This window comes from Gavialis gangeticus, unplaced genomic scaffold (genome assembly GCF_001723915.1).
Source record: "Gavialis gangeticus isolate Ggan-Ray unplaced genomic scaffold, GavGan_comp1, whole genome shotgun sequence".
NCBI lineage: Eukaryota > Metazoa > Chordata > Crocodylia > Gavialidae > Gavialis > Gavialis gangeticus.
The window spans coordinates 18498255-18513415 of NW_017729009.1; the positions used below are offsets into that span (position 1 = coordinate 18498255).

A 15161-nucleotide genomic window follows, 5' to 3' on the forward strand; every position below is an offset into this window, starting at 1 on the left:
AGGCCAGGCCTTGCCTGAACTTGGCACTTTGAAGGAGCAGTAAATTGGCTCCCCTCCCTGAAGTCAAGTACTGCTCTGTCCCAGGAGTGCTTCCTCTCCCTTAGCACCTGCTTCTGGTCTTTTCTTCATCTTCATCCACTCCCGAAAGCTTGAGAGGCCACATCATGGAACTGAATGAGCTGGGCCCTAGCTCCTACTGCCCATCAGGGAACTGTCACCCTGCTACAATCTCAAATGGGCGGCTGCCTGTTTGTACCAGAGCTCTAAGCAGATGAAAGGTCCAGAGCAAGGAAGAATCCTTATGACCCCTGACAAACGCACCCTTACTCTCATACTTTCCTTCTCTTGTTACTTCATATGCTCCAGACACGAGCTGTCACTCAGCTTATAAGGCTTAAAAATGATAGCTAGGCATACAAGAGTCTTTTCCAAGGAAGAAACAGGAATCTGGAAATGAAATTTCTGGTACAGGAACTCATCCCAGTTTACCAGAGACTCTGAGTGATATGGATTCTGTTCTATTTTGATATGCATGAACTTCTGCATGCAAATGGGAATAAATACATAACAAATCAGAAACACAGCAGGAGAAGTCCTAGGGCCCCTATATTCCCCTTGTATTAGTGGAGTTAGTGCCCAGGCACACGTGTTTGTCTCCACAGAGACTCTACCAAAATGGAACCTACTATCATGACAACCGGGATGAGCTGTTGCAGAAATCGGTGTTGTATGTGGCGCCTGTGGACCCAGCAGTTTGGTATGGAGGTTTCCGAAAGTGTGATGACAGCGTTTTGCCGTGCCTGAAGGTAGGATTCTTATCGTGGTTCATTCTCATAGGGGCAGTCACCAAAACCCTGCCGGCGCACAAATGGAAAGTGTAACTTGCAATTAGACCATGGATTAGTGCTGAAGGATTGGCAAATAGTTCATTTGCTGAAAAATCCTAAGGGAGTGGTGCTAAGTCTAGCTGAACCCAGTTGCTAATTTGTGTCAACTAGTTTTGGCTGAAAAAATGGAGGAAAAAAGGCAGAGGTAGAGAAATCTATACATTTAATTTTACATTTTCTAAATACAATGTGATAATAATTTTCTAAATTAAATGTTTTAAAACAGCACAGTGTCAACAACTGTCAACATGTAAACTTAAAAAAAGGTTTGAACAAGTTTTTCAAAGCTGAAAATAAAATCAGATCCCTGTTTGGGGGGAACCGTGGCCTTTCCTTTCACCTTCCATGCCGCTCACCCAATGTCACATCTCAGATGCCATTACCATCTGATGCCATTTCACTACCCTCGCAGAACCACCTCACCATTTTGGGATTAATGGCAATGGAAGTGACAGTACATCGCCACCAGCTCTTCTACAGGACTCAAAACCAGCTGATTCCACCTATTACAGGGAGCATTTTTGAGTCAGTCACTCGGGAGCACCTGGATGATGGGTTACTCAGCTGCGTCAAGTACTTTATCAACTACGGTTTTTACAAATTTGGATTAGAGGTAAGCAAATATCACCAGAGGAATAGTCTTCCCCAGACACAAGGCTCAGCAGTAGCTTACTCAGGCAATAAAAGCTACAGAAAACACAAAACACTACAGTCAAAAATTCACTGCTGGTATAAATCAGAACAGTTCCACTGAGGTCCATCTTCCTTCCCCCTCGAAAAACCATCCCTATGCAGGTGTATACAGCAATTACCATGATGTCTCATTTGTGTAGTTACTGAACTCTTTAGGCTTTCCAACCGGGCTGAAGATGGAATACCTTCTGCATTCTCATCTTTCTAGACTGAGAAATACAGTATTATGGACTCAGCTTGGGGCCAGCTGCTTCAAAATCCATGCTGGGAATTTCACTTGGCAACAGCAACCTACGAAAAGGAATTTTCATATCTTGCTCCCTACAATGTGTTAAGGCCACAATGTTTTTGTTCTTTCAAAAGGGGCAATTTGGCAGAAAATGTTGTGGTGCTTGCAAGTCTACATTTTTTCCTCCTCTCCCCACCTCCAAATTTTCCCAGGTCTAGGCAGGAAGGTTTTCTGTGTGCCAAAGGAAGCCACCATATGTCTTACTGGGATGGTTCCATTCTTTCAGATGTGTCTCCTTGCTGCTGTTAACGTCATAATGTGCCGTATGGATTTCTTTGCCTTTATCCATGCCTGCTGGCTGATCTACCTCCTGTGGCTCCATCGGAGGAAAGCCATGGCTGAAGTTTGGCCAAGATATTGCTGTTTCCTTGCCTGTATCCTGGCCTTTCAGTATTTGCTGTGCACTGGTTTCCCTCCTGGTTTCTGCAAAGGTAATACAGCACAGCTCACTGTCCAGGTGGGTGAATGATCAGTGAGGTTGACCTCACTCCATTCATGCCAAAGCCACCACTTACCACAACGTGGGACCTTGAATGCGGGGCATAACGTTTTAGGGCCTGATTCCATGCATGCTAAAGTCACCGGAAAGACTCCCATTGATTTCTCCAAGGGCTGGACCCAGCTCCAGTTCTAGCTGCTTCAGCACTGGGTTCAGCTCTCTGATCAGTAGTAGCAGTAGCATTAATCCTATGCTAGCTAGAGAAAGTTCTTGTGCCCATATATTTGTCATTTCCCTTTTGAGGCCACAAACTCTGAAATGAGCTAAAAACCCTGTGTGACAAAAATAATCCCCTTGCCAACAGATTATCCATGGAGAACCTCTCGCTGGTCAGTCCATTCCAACTTCATTAAGTGGCTCTATCTACCTGATTTTGCCAAGAGACCTGAAGCCACATTCCTTCTGTGTAAGTACCAATCATCCTTATTTAACCAAAGGAATTCCTGCTGTTGAAGGCTAACCATTATTGCCATAATATTCATCATCAGGATAATCTTGTCCTAAAATGCTGAGAAGCTGGTTTCCTGTCTCTTCTGTCTTCTCAGATGACTTCCTGCTTCTGCTTTTTGCTTCCCTCCAGTGCCAGGTATTTGAAGATGAAAATAAAGTGCATGTGAGAATGCAGGCAGGAGATAACGTGGAAATCAGTTATGAGTTAGACCCAGCTGCCCTCAACCAGTACAGCCCTGTACCAAACTTTGTGCGCTGCAGGTAGGCATCAGGGAAGTTTCCTCTGAGCAAAGTATAAGACAAAGAAAAGAGGGATGTGGATGTTGAGGATGTTTGGCTAGAAGGTTTTAATTCTTGCTTTTATGGAAGTAGAGGGAAGCTGTGAAATCTGGACCTGGAGCCTGGCTGGAATTCCTGTCCAGCTGAAAACCTTGAGGGTGCTTGTGTCTGGGGTTTTGCATTTAATTTTCAGCCCCTTTGCAGATACATAAATTTTAAGGCCAGAGGGGACTATTAGCTTAAGTAGTCTGACTTCCTGTAGGCCAGAGACCATTGTTTTACTTAGCTACTCCTGTTTTGAGCCTGGTAGCTTGCATTTAGCTACATCTTATGTTCCAGATATGTGCCCCATCTTGATTTGAAGACACCAACCATGAATTGACCCAATGTTGACACACCACTGTGTCAGAGCTGACAAAGCTCTATCAGTCTAATGAAATTCCATGTGTCTGATGTAGCAAAGTAACTGCCTTAGTATACTTATTACATCCAAATATAATGCATCTGAATAAAATTTCATCTCCTCATGATTAGTCATAACATCAAAGAATGGATGGTCAAAAAACCAGGGACATGAGGAAGGGCACTTGATGCCTGAAAGCTTGTCTAACACCTATCGCAACTATATAGTCAGCCTAATAAAAGGTATCATAAAAAATTCCTGGACCATCACAGCTACAACACTCCAACCTTACTTAAAAGATCACATTAGGTTTATAGCTTAACTTCATTAGTGAAACTTTTCAGCGTACTTCACTGAAGTATATACTATGTGAATTGTTTCCAAGTAGCATTTTTCTCTTCCCTGTGGGAGCCAGCAACGTATTTATGACCCAGCTGAATACTAAACTTCATTAGCTGATAAAGTGATCCATGAAACGTAAATATTCCTTGCTGTTTGCAATAGGAGTGGGCCTTGGGATCATAGTGCTCACTAATTTAGTCTCAATTGAGGTGGTGTATAGGCACTGTGGGGTACAGCTATGATTCAGGGTGCACTTTTGATTTAACTTTTTGGAAAGGTTCTACGTTTTCTTTCCCACAGGTCCTATTTGGATATGGCAAAAATGGCTGTATTCAGCTATCACTTCTGGTTTGTGCTCTGCCTTATCTTTATCACTGGGACAACCCAAATCAGTATATTCTGTGTAGGCTACCTTGTGGCCTGCTTCTACTTTATGCTGTTTGGAAGCAATCTTCTGCTAGAGCCAGTCAAGAATATTCTCAGACCGTGGGACTACCTGATTGCATACACTGTCTTGGTCATAGCAATGAAGAATTTCCTGGCTGTACGTATTTTCTCTTTGTCTTTCACAGAACTGGGGGAAAATCTACCCCCTTATTATTATTCATATGACAATGATGCCTAGAGGCACCAGCAGAGATATGGGACCCATTGCAGTGAATACTATATGAACACACTATAAAAGCCCACCCCAGAAAACTTTCTTTCTAAGGCCCTGATCCTACAGTGACCACCTCACAGATAAAGCCTTGATGTCACTGAGGTTCCTGACAAGCTAAGGGTGACAGAAAGAGAACCACTAAGAATATAGGGATCTTGGGAATACAACTATACTGCAAAGTGAAGTGTCTTGGAGGGATACCTGAGCTAGTTCTGGACAAGACAGCTTAGATACCTGAAGCAATATAAGCACATTAGTGCAGCACTCTGCAATGTGCTAATGTAGTTACACTGCTTCCAGGGATCTCTGAAACATTACTACATTGTATTGAGTAGACAAATCTGAGCTGAAGTGACTTTTCCAAGGTCTAGCTAAGGAACATACTTGGATCTCCTGAGTTCCAGTCCAGTGCCTTAACCTTAAGACCAGCAATCCACTGTACTTCTACAGCCATACATATACATATACATATACGACCAGCTGGCGGGATTCTGTGATACCTTTGTGGAGCATCCTGGGCACAAACTACCTATTTTCTCTGTGGGCAGTGACCTGTTTTTCTGGTTCAATGTAATGCCTTTTATACCATAAAAATAAAATATTATCCAAATTTAATGAAAGATCTGTCCTTGTAGAATGCTGATTGTTAAAGGGACACTGTCAGGGCTGAGATGAGCAGCAGTGCAAGCGACGGCACGTTAATAAATATTACATCAGTGGCGTGATGTGGTTGCTGTTTCCACACGGAGACCTCTATCAGTGCAAACAGAGCAAAGCATCCATACCTGTAATTACAGACCATTCTTCTTCCCTGCCTGCCTCCTCCTATGGAAGAAAGGGCTTGGGATACATGAGAATTATTTTTCCTAGTTAAATAAGATGCATTAAAAACAAAGTCTCCTTTAACTCAATCACTACCCCAGTTGGATCCAAACAGCAAATGTAGCTGAAGCTGAGAGCTTAGGTGAATAAATACGTTGAAGCTCAGTGCTGCTAAGGTTTTTCACTGTTTCCTTTCTCTCAATAGATTGGTGCATGTGCCTATCTTCAGAAGTTACTGGGAAACCACTGCTGGCTACTACACATCTTTGGCATGGTTTGTACTATACCGGGATATGACTTGGGTAAGTGGAAAGTAAACATGAACAAGCTGGAAGGGAGAACAGAGGCCTCATGTGACTGTAGATTTAGGCAAATATTTTGTTACTGAGGAACAAGGAAAAATATAGTCCACTTTTCCTATACAGCCAAAAAGCACCATGTTCCTAGCAGTGCAGGCAGAACACACAAATGCTATTGAAGTTTAGTCACACTTGTGTATGACGTGTCATTGTAAATCATATAGAAAAATACTACTGAAAGGAACTTTGACAGGTCATCTAGTCCCACTCACGGTATAGTCACCTTTGCCCAAATAAGCCAGGCCAGTGTTTGTCTAGCCACCACTTTAAAACGTCCAGTGACTTCCTCAACCTCTCTGTAATTTCCCCCAGGGCTTAACCACCGCTATGGTTAGAAAGTCCTTTGTATCACCTACTTCTTGTTGCAGTTTAAGCCCATTACTTCTTGTTCATTCCCCAATGGAAAATGAGAACAATCCCTCACCGTCCTTTCTATAATAATACTTTTTGTATTTGAAGAACTTCTTTCAAATTGTCCTTCAGGCTTCTCTTTCCTAGATTAAATAATCCCATTTTTTCTAACCTTTCCTTATGCCCCACATTTTCTAAACCTCTAATTATTTTGTTGCTCCCCTCTGGATTTTTCCACATTGTTCTTAAAGATACTAGAACAAACGTATGGACCGTCTATTCTGGTGAACTGATTTATAGTCAAGCAAATCCTAGGTGCTCCAGAGAAATGTATAAATTAATTATAATGCTCCTAAGTATTCACTGTATACCATTCCCTGATTTGTATGTATAGGAGACAAAACAGTCCAGCAGTGATGCTTTCCATTTTAAAAGCAACCTCCAAGTGAATTGTATAACAGGTTACAAAGCGTTTACTGCAAAGGCAATTAATCTTCAGCGAGTTTTGAATGACAGCCATTACTGGGCACATCTATACATGCATTAATGCGCTTTAGTTAATGTGCATTGAATCTAGTACCTATGGGCACTCTTATATGTGCCAAGAACTGCTTTAATTAAAGCGCTGCTGCATTTCCTGTATCAGCATCCCCACACTTCAAAATGGCAGTGGGGGCACTTGAACTAAAGCAAGATGCAGGAGACAGCAATTGCCATGGTCCAGCAGACTCGATTAATGTAGTCTGCTCCAACACACTGGGATTCCAGCGCATTGGAGCAGACTCTGCACTCGTGTATAGGTGCCCTCCATTGTGAGGTATTAGGACAATGCACATTAGCCTGTCTTAATGCATATTAACTAAAGAGCATGGGGTGCCTATACATGAGCAGGGAGGACACTCTGATGCACTGTAATTACGGCGTGTTGGAGCAGAATTGATTAATCAAATCTGCTGGAGCATAATCGCTGCGCCTTAGAAGCCCCTTGCATCTTGTGTATCAGCATCCCCGCACTTCAAAATGGTGGCAGGGGTGCTTTATCTAAAGCTCGTCGAACGAGCTTTAGATAAAGTGCCCCTGCTGCCATTCTGAAGCATGGGGATGCTGATACATGAGACACTCTGGGCACTTTAATCAGAGCAGGCTTTCCTCCCACACACACTCCTGAAGGACTTGTATAAAAGCCTGTGGTTTTTAAGTGATGCTTAATGCACGTTAGCTTATTTTAATGCGCATTAAGTAAATAGCATGGTTTTAGTGACACTTTAATGTCCATTAAAATAGGCTAATGCACATTAAAGTGTGTATGTAGACATGCCCACTGACAGTATAAGAAAAGCTGAACCTGAAACCCCAGTCCTCCCTCCCCATCCATGCTCCTCTTTGATGCCACCTGGAGCAGAATTTGGGAGTTAGTTATGGGCCATATGTTGCTGAGTGCTAAAACATTTCTGTCAGTTTTCATGCTGTGCTGTCTCAGAGGAAGTACCGAGCATTTGTGCAGATGATGTGATGCTTTCTTCTGTGCAGAAATTCCTGAGGATGAGACATGTGAGCTGCCTGAAAATAAAGCAGGGATATTCTGGGATGCAATAAGCTTCACTTTCTTGTTGGTCCAGCGAAGAGTCTTTACAAGCTACTACTATCTTTATGTTGTGGCAGATCTGAAGGCTGCTAACATCTTAGCTTTCAGGTACACCTGAAGGATGCAGGGCATAAGGCACTGAAACCCAACAGTGACAGATCTCCTCTCTCTGTATTAAGTACTGTTCTTTCTCTGGGATGTGGCTTTCTGAGGAGGCTGATGGGTGGGGGTCTCTTAGACATTATGTTCAAGACACAAGGCAAACATTTGCTAAGCGCGAGCAATGCACTTAGTGCTATAAAAGCAAATAGGTCATGGGGCCTGGTGCAAGAATTTACAATCTGACATATTCACATGCACTACCCTGGATGATGGTATGCAGGCAAATTCAAAGTGGGACAGAAATCTTGCAAGGCCTTGGTGAAAGGTTTGGGAGTGGGGGGTAGAAAGGGTCTTTGACTTAGGGAACAGATGCTTTAATTGTTAGAGACTCCATTGCAACAAGCAGGCCTAGCAGGCTGAGCAGTGAGGCACAAAGGGAGGAGGGCATCCAGGTTAAAACCTGGCCTTCATTCTTAACTGCTGCGGTCACACCTCGTAGAAGGGTAAGGAAGGAGCGAAGAATCTGGAGATCTTTTTGAAAAACCATAAAATGCTGCCGTAGTTCTGGAAAACGGAACGGTTTGGCAAGTGCAGCCTCCAGCTTAGTGGTTAGATTTGTGCACCATCAGGAAGTGGCAGATAAAAGAAGTGTCTGTTGAACTGTAAGAAATGTCTCCTAGAATAAATGATAAGCAACTCTGGATCTTGGCACGTTCCTGTCACCTCACAAAGGAACCTCTTTTGGTGAAGAGTGTTCTCTACCTTTCCTATTCTACGACCCTGCTCCCAGCCTTGTGCTCCCTCTCTCTCTCTCTCCTACAGTCTCTTTCCTTAGCCATTAATTTGTATCTTGTCTGTTTCTGCATTTACAAAGGATCTCCCTACAATAGTATTTAGTATCTCTAAAGCCCTCCCTTACCAACTGCTCCTGCCGAGTGATTTACTCCGACTTGGCCAGTTTGGCAGGACATTGGCTTCTTACTTGGACCTTTGGAGTACACCTAATATTGTGTCCTGGAAATGCAGGAGACCAAAGTGATTGTTTTGAATGCTCTTAATTCACCAATGAGCTCTGGGCAATAGTGTGATATACCAGGTTGATGATGAATGGGTTACCTAGTTGTGTTTAACAGGGTCTCCCCCTTTGTAGTGGTGTAAAGGCAGCAATGTGCTGCTCAGTGAAGTGATTTAAGTATTGCCTGGTTTATTTCATGCATGCAGAGGAGCAGAGCTGCTTGAAGCAAAGCTGAAAAAATTGGTGTTGCTCAGACTGAAGGAAGAAGAAGAATCAGTACAGGTCATGAGAAAACAGTAAGTTTATGTTCATTTTAAATCACACTGCATTGGGTATCCAAGTAGAAAACCAAGAGGTTTAATCTTTTCACTTCTCCATGTCTATCTTCAGGGGTGTAGGTTGTAGCCATGTTGGTCTCAGGACATAGGCAGGCAAGATTCTTTGGGTGAATATGTTATCTATGAGACCAAGTTAAAAGATATCATAGAAAAGATAGCATATTCACCCAAAGAACCTTGTCTGCCTATGTCTATCTTCAGGACACTTTATTTTCCATCCTCTTTGATTTCCCATCTGCCATGTTCTACTCTTAGTGACTCAGATCCCTTTCCTGCCATTGGGAGGAAGAGTGGGAATACTGCTAAAAGCAAAACTGAAGATGATGATATAATGGTCATAGTAGAGATTCAAACAGGAGGGAGGGCTGGGAGGAGACAGGGATTTGAATAATGGACTCAGTACCCAAACACTGTAACAGCTCTCAACTCCTTGCCCTCATTCTTCTATATGATTTAGAGATCTTGACAGAGATGGCACGAGGCATTTTAGTTCTCATTTAGACTGCAAGACCAGAAAGCTGTTGACTCTAGCCCATGGTTGGTCTCAAAGAAATTGTTACACAGCCTATGGTACAATATCATCACACCAGAGGACATCCATCTGGTCTGTCCCACAGGATTTTAGCTTCTTTACTTCTCTAGACAATAAGAGCAACTGTTCAATGATGGCATCCGAGCAGAATTAGTGTTAGACCTTGTCTATATTAGGGGCTTAGCTAGTGGTGAAGGTCCACTAAGAAAAACACGTAGTGTAGACATATGAAAAACATACTGGGTGAAAACTGGGGTTAGCACCTGTGCAATTTATCTTTCTTTGAAACCAGGGCAATCTGCACTGCTACAGGTTGTGGTTTACAGTAGCACATTACATCTACAGAAGGAATCGTCATTGCTGCAGCTACCTTAGTGCAACTATAAGACAAGGCTTATTTAGGACCCATCTGCTGACAATGAGAAATACAACCTAAGGAAGTATTAAAGCTTCCCTTAAAACCTGAAAGGATGGACCAATGTGAGCCTATAGTCTTGGAGTCCCTAGGATGGAGATGAATGTGATTGTACTTGCCCATGTCAAGTCCCTGCGTACCATAAGATCACTGAAGAGGTATACAGGCGGACAGCAGGCCAGAAGGTATCTGTGTCATCCGCTAGTATCAGTACTGGAATAACAAGATCCACTTTTCATGGCAAACTAAATGAAACCTCCTTAATTAGTTATCAGATGAGTGAAGATTGATCAAATGTTTCATGTTATCTGCTTCAGAATCTCACAGATGTTTCCTTGCAAAACTCTCAGACATAATGCCAAACATATTGACACAATGTAAAATGCTGTCTAGAAGACAAATGTTGGTTCTGTTTGGGGTTTGTCTATAGTATTGCATGCATCTAATCAAAGCTGCTTCCTGTTTTGAATTATTAAATCTTGGCATGAATAGCTTTCAAATATCAGCCAGATCCAAAGTAAGTGGAGTTCAGTATAAGCAGCAACAATAACATCAGCAAAAGTATGTGTATTTAGATTAATAGTTTCCTTTTATTATTTCCTGACTTACTTGCATGTGTTCATATGGAGGTGGCCAGCTTTGGAAAAGGTTAGCTTCTGCTGGCCCAAGGCATGAAAGTCTTTGCTATTCTCCCACACTTTGTATTTGAAATGTCAAAGGAGCGTTCCTGGAAGTCTGCATTCAAAGGTTAAGCCAATTCCTACTGGTGTTCCTGCGCAGATTCCCATCAACTTCAATGGGCTTTGAATCAACCCGATAGAATATTAATGTACTTATATTAATTTAAGCCTAATGAAGACAAAAGAGCATCCTATATCAGCAATAATTTTAGACAGATGTAAAATAAGTCTGTGTTCATGAAATAAAGTTCAGAGTTGTGTGAAAGAGCACAAGAGTTTCCCGTATTTGAGAGCAGAACTGGGAGCCAGAAACTAATCAGAGTCGCACCCAGTTCCATGTCTTTGATCAAGTTCTTTTCATATTTATGATCTGGTACTACTAATTAAGGCTGATTTTATGGACAATATTTCCATTAAGATTTTTTTTGATGAAAACTTGAGCTTTAAACAGAACCAAAATATGTAAAAGAACCTGCTCCCTCAAAAAAAAAAGTCCTTTATTTTCTTTAAAAGACCAAAACCACAACATTTTTGTCTGAAAAACAGATTTTTTCTGGTTTGGGCCTTTTTTTTAACTGAATGTTTTTATCCTCTGGCTTCCATTTTTCAGAGTTTTTTTTTTTTTTTTTTTTTTTTTGGGGGGGGATTGTAAAAAAAGCAAACTTTTTTAGGGGAAAATCTCCATTCTCTGCCCTTTTTTTTTTTTTTTGGGGGGGGATTGTAAAAAAAGCAAACTTTTTTAGGGGAAAATCTCCATTCTCTGCCCTTTTTTTTTTTTTTTGGGGGGGGATTGTAAAAAAAGCAAACTTTTTTAGGGGAAAATCTCCATTCTCTGCCCTTTTTTTTTTTTTTTGGGGGGGTATTGATAGAAAGTCAACATTTTTCAGGGGAAAATCTCCATGCTCTGACCATTTCTATTATTGATATAATATTTGGGATGATAATAATGAAACTGGAGATCATATGATAGGATCCTGGGAGGATAATGATTTAAAGTCTGCTTTGAAGTGAAGCCAATAATGAGTGTCTTAAATGCTAATGATTATTGTACTCCTGCCTTTGTCCTATTTTAAACCCTTAGAATGGAACTGATCAGATCTAAGCAGAAAAAAGGGGACAGATTGAAAGAAAGGATCCCAAGCCCAGAAAAAGCATCTGTGAAACCCTCGGCAGAAGATCAGGAGCTACTAGATACAGGTGACATTAAACTTGCCACATTTAGTAGCTCAGCATAGAATGGGAGATGGTCTCTATCCTTGTCCATCCTCTGCTCTCTGCTCTGTTTTCTACAGTAAAACATTTCCTGAAGGACAAAATGACCCTCAGCCAAAACCAGAGTCATTGGTCTCACCAGGGCTTATCCACAAGGCCCAACAAGCTGAGAGTCATCCTTGCAGCTCCGGTTTAAGTCATTGGGCTGCAATGCACCTTCCTTCTGTTACCTTCTGCTGCTGTCACCCCTCATGCCGGGTTTCTAGGCCATGGACTTCCACCCCATGCAGTGGATCTTGTCACCTTGCTGACAATTCACAGCAGATATAGAGAACCCTTCCATGGCTCACAAAGGAGACAGAAGTCTGACCTGACCATACCACAAGCCCCACTGAACTCCCCACATGTGTAGCCTGCTGCATTGAGAAACACTTCTTTTAAGCTAAAAGGAAAATTAATATCTGCTTGTCCATCTTACTCAGCAAGTTTTACAATCGTCTTTGCAGAGGGAGGACAGAAGAAGGAAAATGAGGACAAGAAGTGGTGGCAACCCTGGGTCACCCACACCTCAGGTAGGTTCTCTCCCTGTGTTAAAAGCCTCTGAGGCACGTATCCTGCTGGACAGGGGGTCTGCACGCATCTACCTGGGTTGCACATAACAGGAACCTGCCAAAGCATATCATGGTTGGGTGGAGTCATGTCAGCTCCCAGATGGGAGTATGGGATCTAATGGAAAAATTCCATAGACTTTTACATAAATGGAGTTGGAACAGCCTAGACCTAAAGCCATAACCTGCTCTCAGTTACATCAGTGTATCCCAGGAGTAACACTGGCCCTTTTTTGTTACTGGCAAGCAAACAACTGCAGTTGCTGTACTGCACAATGGATTTCATTCTTGCAGAAGGGGAACTACAGCAGCAGTCCCTTTGCCAGTGCACACAGCAAGCTGGCAGGAAACTGGAAAAACCAGGCATTATCCTAAGGGATAATCATAATTATATAATTATTAGGGGATGCCTGAGAATTACATTATTTAAAAGTTTTGTTGCAACTAAGCTGCTCTTCAGTAGCTGTCTTAACAGCTGTCCCAGTTTAGAAAAGATCACGTATGTGCAGTTCAGCAAAGAGCATAGACTTTTCCACTGGGTCCCTCACACTTTCCTAGCCAAATGAAACTGGGAAGGATCGCAAACACATTGGAGGGGGCAAGCACAATTCAGAAGGATCTTGACAGAGTGGAAAGTTGGGCTAGAGCTAATAGGATAGTTCACCTGGCTGGATGGCAGCTCTGTAGAAAGGGACTTGGGAGTCTTGGGAGACCACAGACTCGAGATGAATTTGCAGTGTGATGCAGCTGCACAAAAGGCAAATGTGGTTTTGACCTGCATCAATAAAACATTAGGTGCAAGACATGGGAGGTGATAGTGCGTCTCTACTCAGCAATGGTTAGGCCTCATTTGGAGTACTGTGGGCAGTTCTGGGCTCCACATTTTAAAAAGGACATAGAGAAGTTAGAGAGGGTCTAGACGTGGGCAACAAAGATGATCAAAGGCTTGGAAGGCAGGACATATGAGGAGAGGCTGAAGGAGCGAGGCATGTTCTGCTTGCAGAAAAGCTGCTTAACAGGTGACGTGGTAGTCTTCAAATCCTTGAAGAAATGCTGCGAAGAAGAGGGAAAGCAACTTTTCTCTTTTGCTGCAGAGAGGAGCATATGGCTCAATGGCCTGAAGTTGCAGAAAAGTATATTTAGATTGGATACCTAGAAAAACTTCTTCGCTGTGAGAACAGTGAGCCAGTGGAATAGACTGCCTAGGGAAATTGTGGACTCGCCATCACTGGAGTTGTTAAAAAAAAGTTGGACAGCCATTGGTCAGGGATGATCTAGGTGTAGCTATGCCTAATTTCTGCCATAAGTATTTCCCATGCTTCTGGGCTTTGCTGGTTGCTCCTGCCCCCCCGGCCCCTTTTTTCCCCCACTACATGTGTCAGGGTATTTTTAAACCTCCCCAGAGGCATTGGGTGTTTGGCTACAGCTAAGGAGGGGTTTGCCAATTCTCCTGCTGGGACTAAAGCCTGAGGGTGCTGGCTAGAGGGCCTTGCCCTTCCACTTGAGGTCAGACCAATCACCATATTTGGGGTCAGGGAGGAATTTTACCTGATGGTCAGATTAGTTTGGACTGCAAGGGGTTTTGCTTTCCTCTGTAGCAGGGGGCATGGCCCTCTACTCAGGACTTTAAGTGTATGTGGACATTTTAGAGAAGCAGGATGTTGGCTGCTACGGCTCCCTTGCTTTGCCTTTGGCAGGGTAGGGTGTTAGGTCCATGTTGTGTCAGGGTTGAGGGTAGGTAGTCTCATGAAGAGTTTAGATTATGGTTGTATGGGATGGTTTGGATAGGGATGATCCTTCTAGAGGTAGGGGGTTGAACTAGATGACCTCTGGAGATCCGTTTTAGCCCTAATTCTCTATGATTAATGTCAGTGCTTTCCAAAGGTGGTTTTCTTTCCAGTTGTTCCTATTTATAGCCTAAGTGCTACTTTAAATTGCATTAAGGGTAAAAATACTAATAAAAAGGAACAAAAAATATTAGTGATGGTAAAAATATGCCCAATTTACCTATTGTTAGTATTTTCTAAGATGCTCATCCTATCCAAACATAAATTAAACAAATAGCCTAGGATTTTGAAAACCATGCAATTGAGTTAAATACACAACCTCTATTAATTTCAAAGAAAGATGTGCACCTAACATGTTAATAGTTTTGAAAAAAACCTCAGACATCTTTTCTTCTGGAACTGATTTCAGTGATTCAAGCTGGGAGCTACTACCTCTTTGAGACAGACAGTGAAGACGAAGAGGAAGAAGGGGACACAGAACAGAGAGAGGAGGAAGAATCAAAGAGAAAAACAGCATTCCAGGTTTAGGGCTTATTTCTGAAAATATTCAACTGCATGGCCTAGCTGTTAGAGCACTAGACTAGGACTGAGAAGGCTAAAGTGCTGTTTCTAGCTATGCCCCTGGCTTGCTGGATAACTCTGGACATGTCACTTGACTGACCTCTGGCTTAAGTTTTCTCATCTGTAACATGGACACAATGAAGTTTACTTCCTTGGTAAAGTGCATCAGGTGAAAAGAGCTAGGTATTGTTATAGATACAACCACACTGAAACTACCAAATATTTTCCCAATGTTGCTTTTCATAGTTTCATAGTTAGTAGGGTCGGAAGGGACCTGAGCAGATCATCAAG

The 15161-nt window shown here is 42.5% G+C and overlaps 1 protein-coding gene across 4 annotated transcripts in view; it reads left to right on the forward strand.

Moving 5' to 3' along the window:
• The window catches only part of LOC109292638 (piezo-type mechanosensitive ion channel component 2-like), a 64919-nt gene that overhangs the window by 23570 nt on the left and 26188 nt on the right, over window positions 1-15161 (forward strand). For all 4 annotated transcript variants that reach the window (XM_019510178.1, XM_019510177.1, XM_019510179.1 and 1 more), the window contains exons 21-32: window positions 663-806; window positions 1300-1500; window positions 2096-2300; window positions 2673-2774; window positions 2914-3079; window positions 4143-4386; window positions 5531-5627; window positions 7566-7728; window positions 8944-9033; window positions 11784-11899; window positions 12421-12486; window positions 14719-14831. In XM_019510178.1, the coding sequence (XP_019365723.1) occupies window positions 663-806; window positions 1300-1500; window positions 2096-2300; window positions 2673-2774; window positions 2914-3079; window positions 4143-4386; window positions 5531-5627; window positions 7566-7728; window positions 8944-9033; window positions 11784-11899; window positions 12421-12486; window positions 14719-14831 (1707 nt within the window). The remainder of the gene's footprint in view (window positions 1-662; window positions 807-1299; window positions 1501-2095; window positions 2301-2672; window positions 2775-2913; window positions 3080-4142; window positions 4387-5530; window positions 5628-7565; window positions 7729-8943; window positions 9034-11783; window positions 11900-12420; window positions 12487-14718; window positions 14832-15161) is intronic.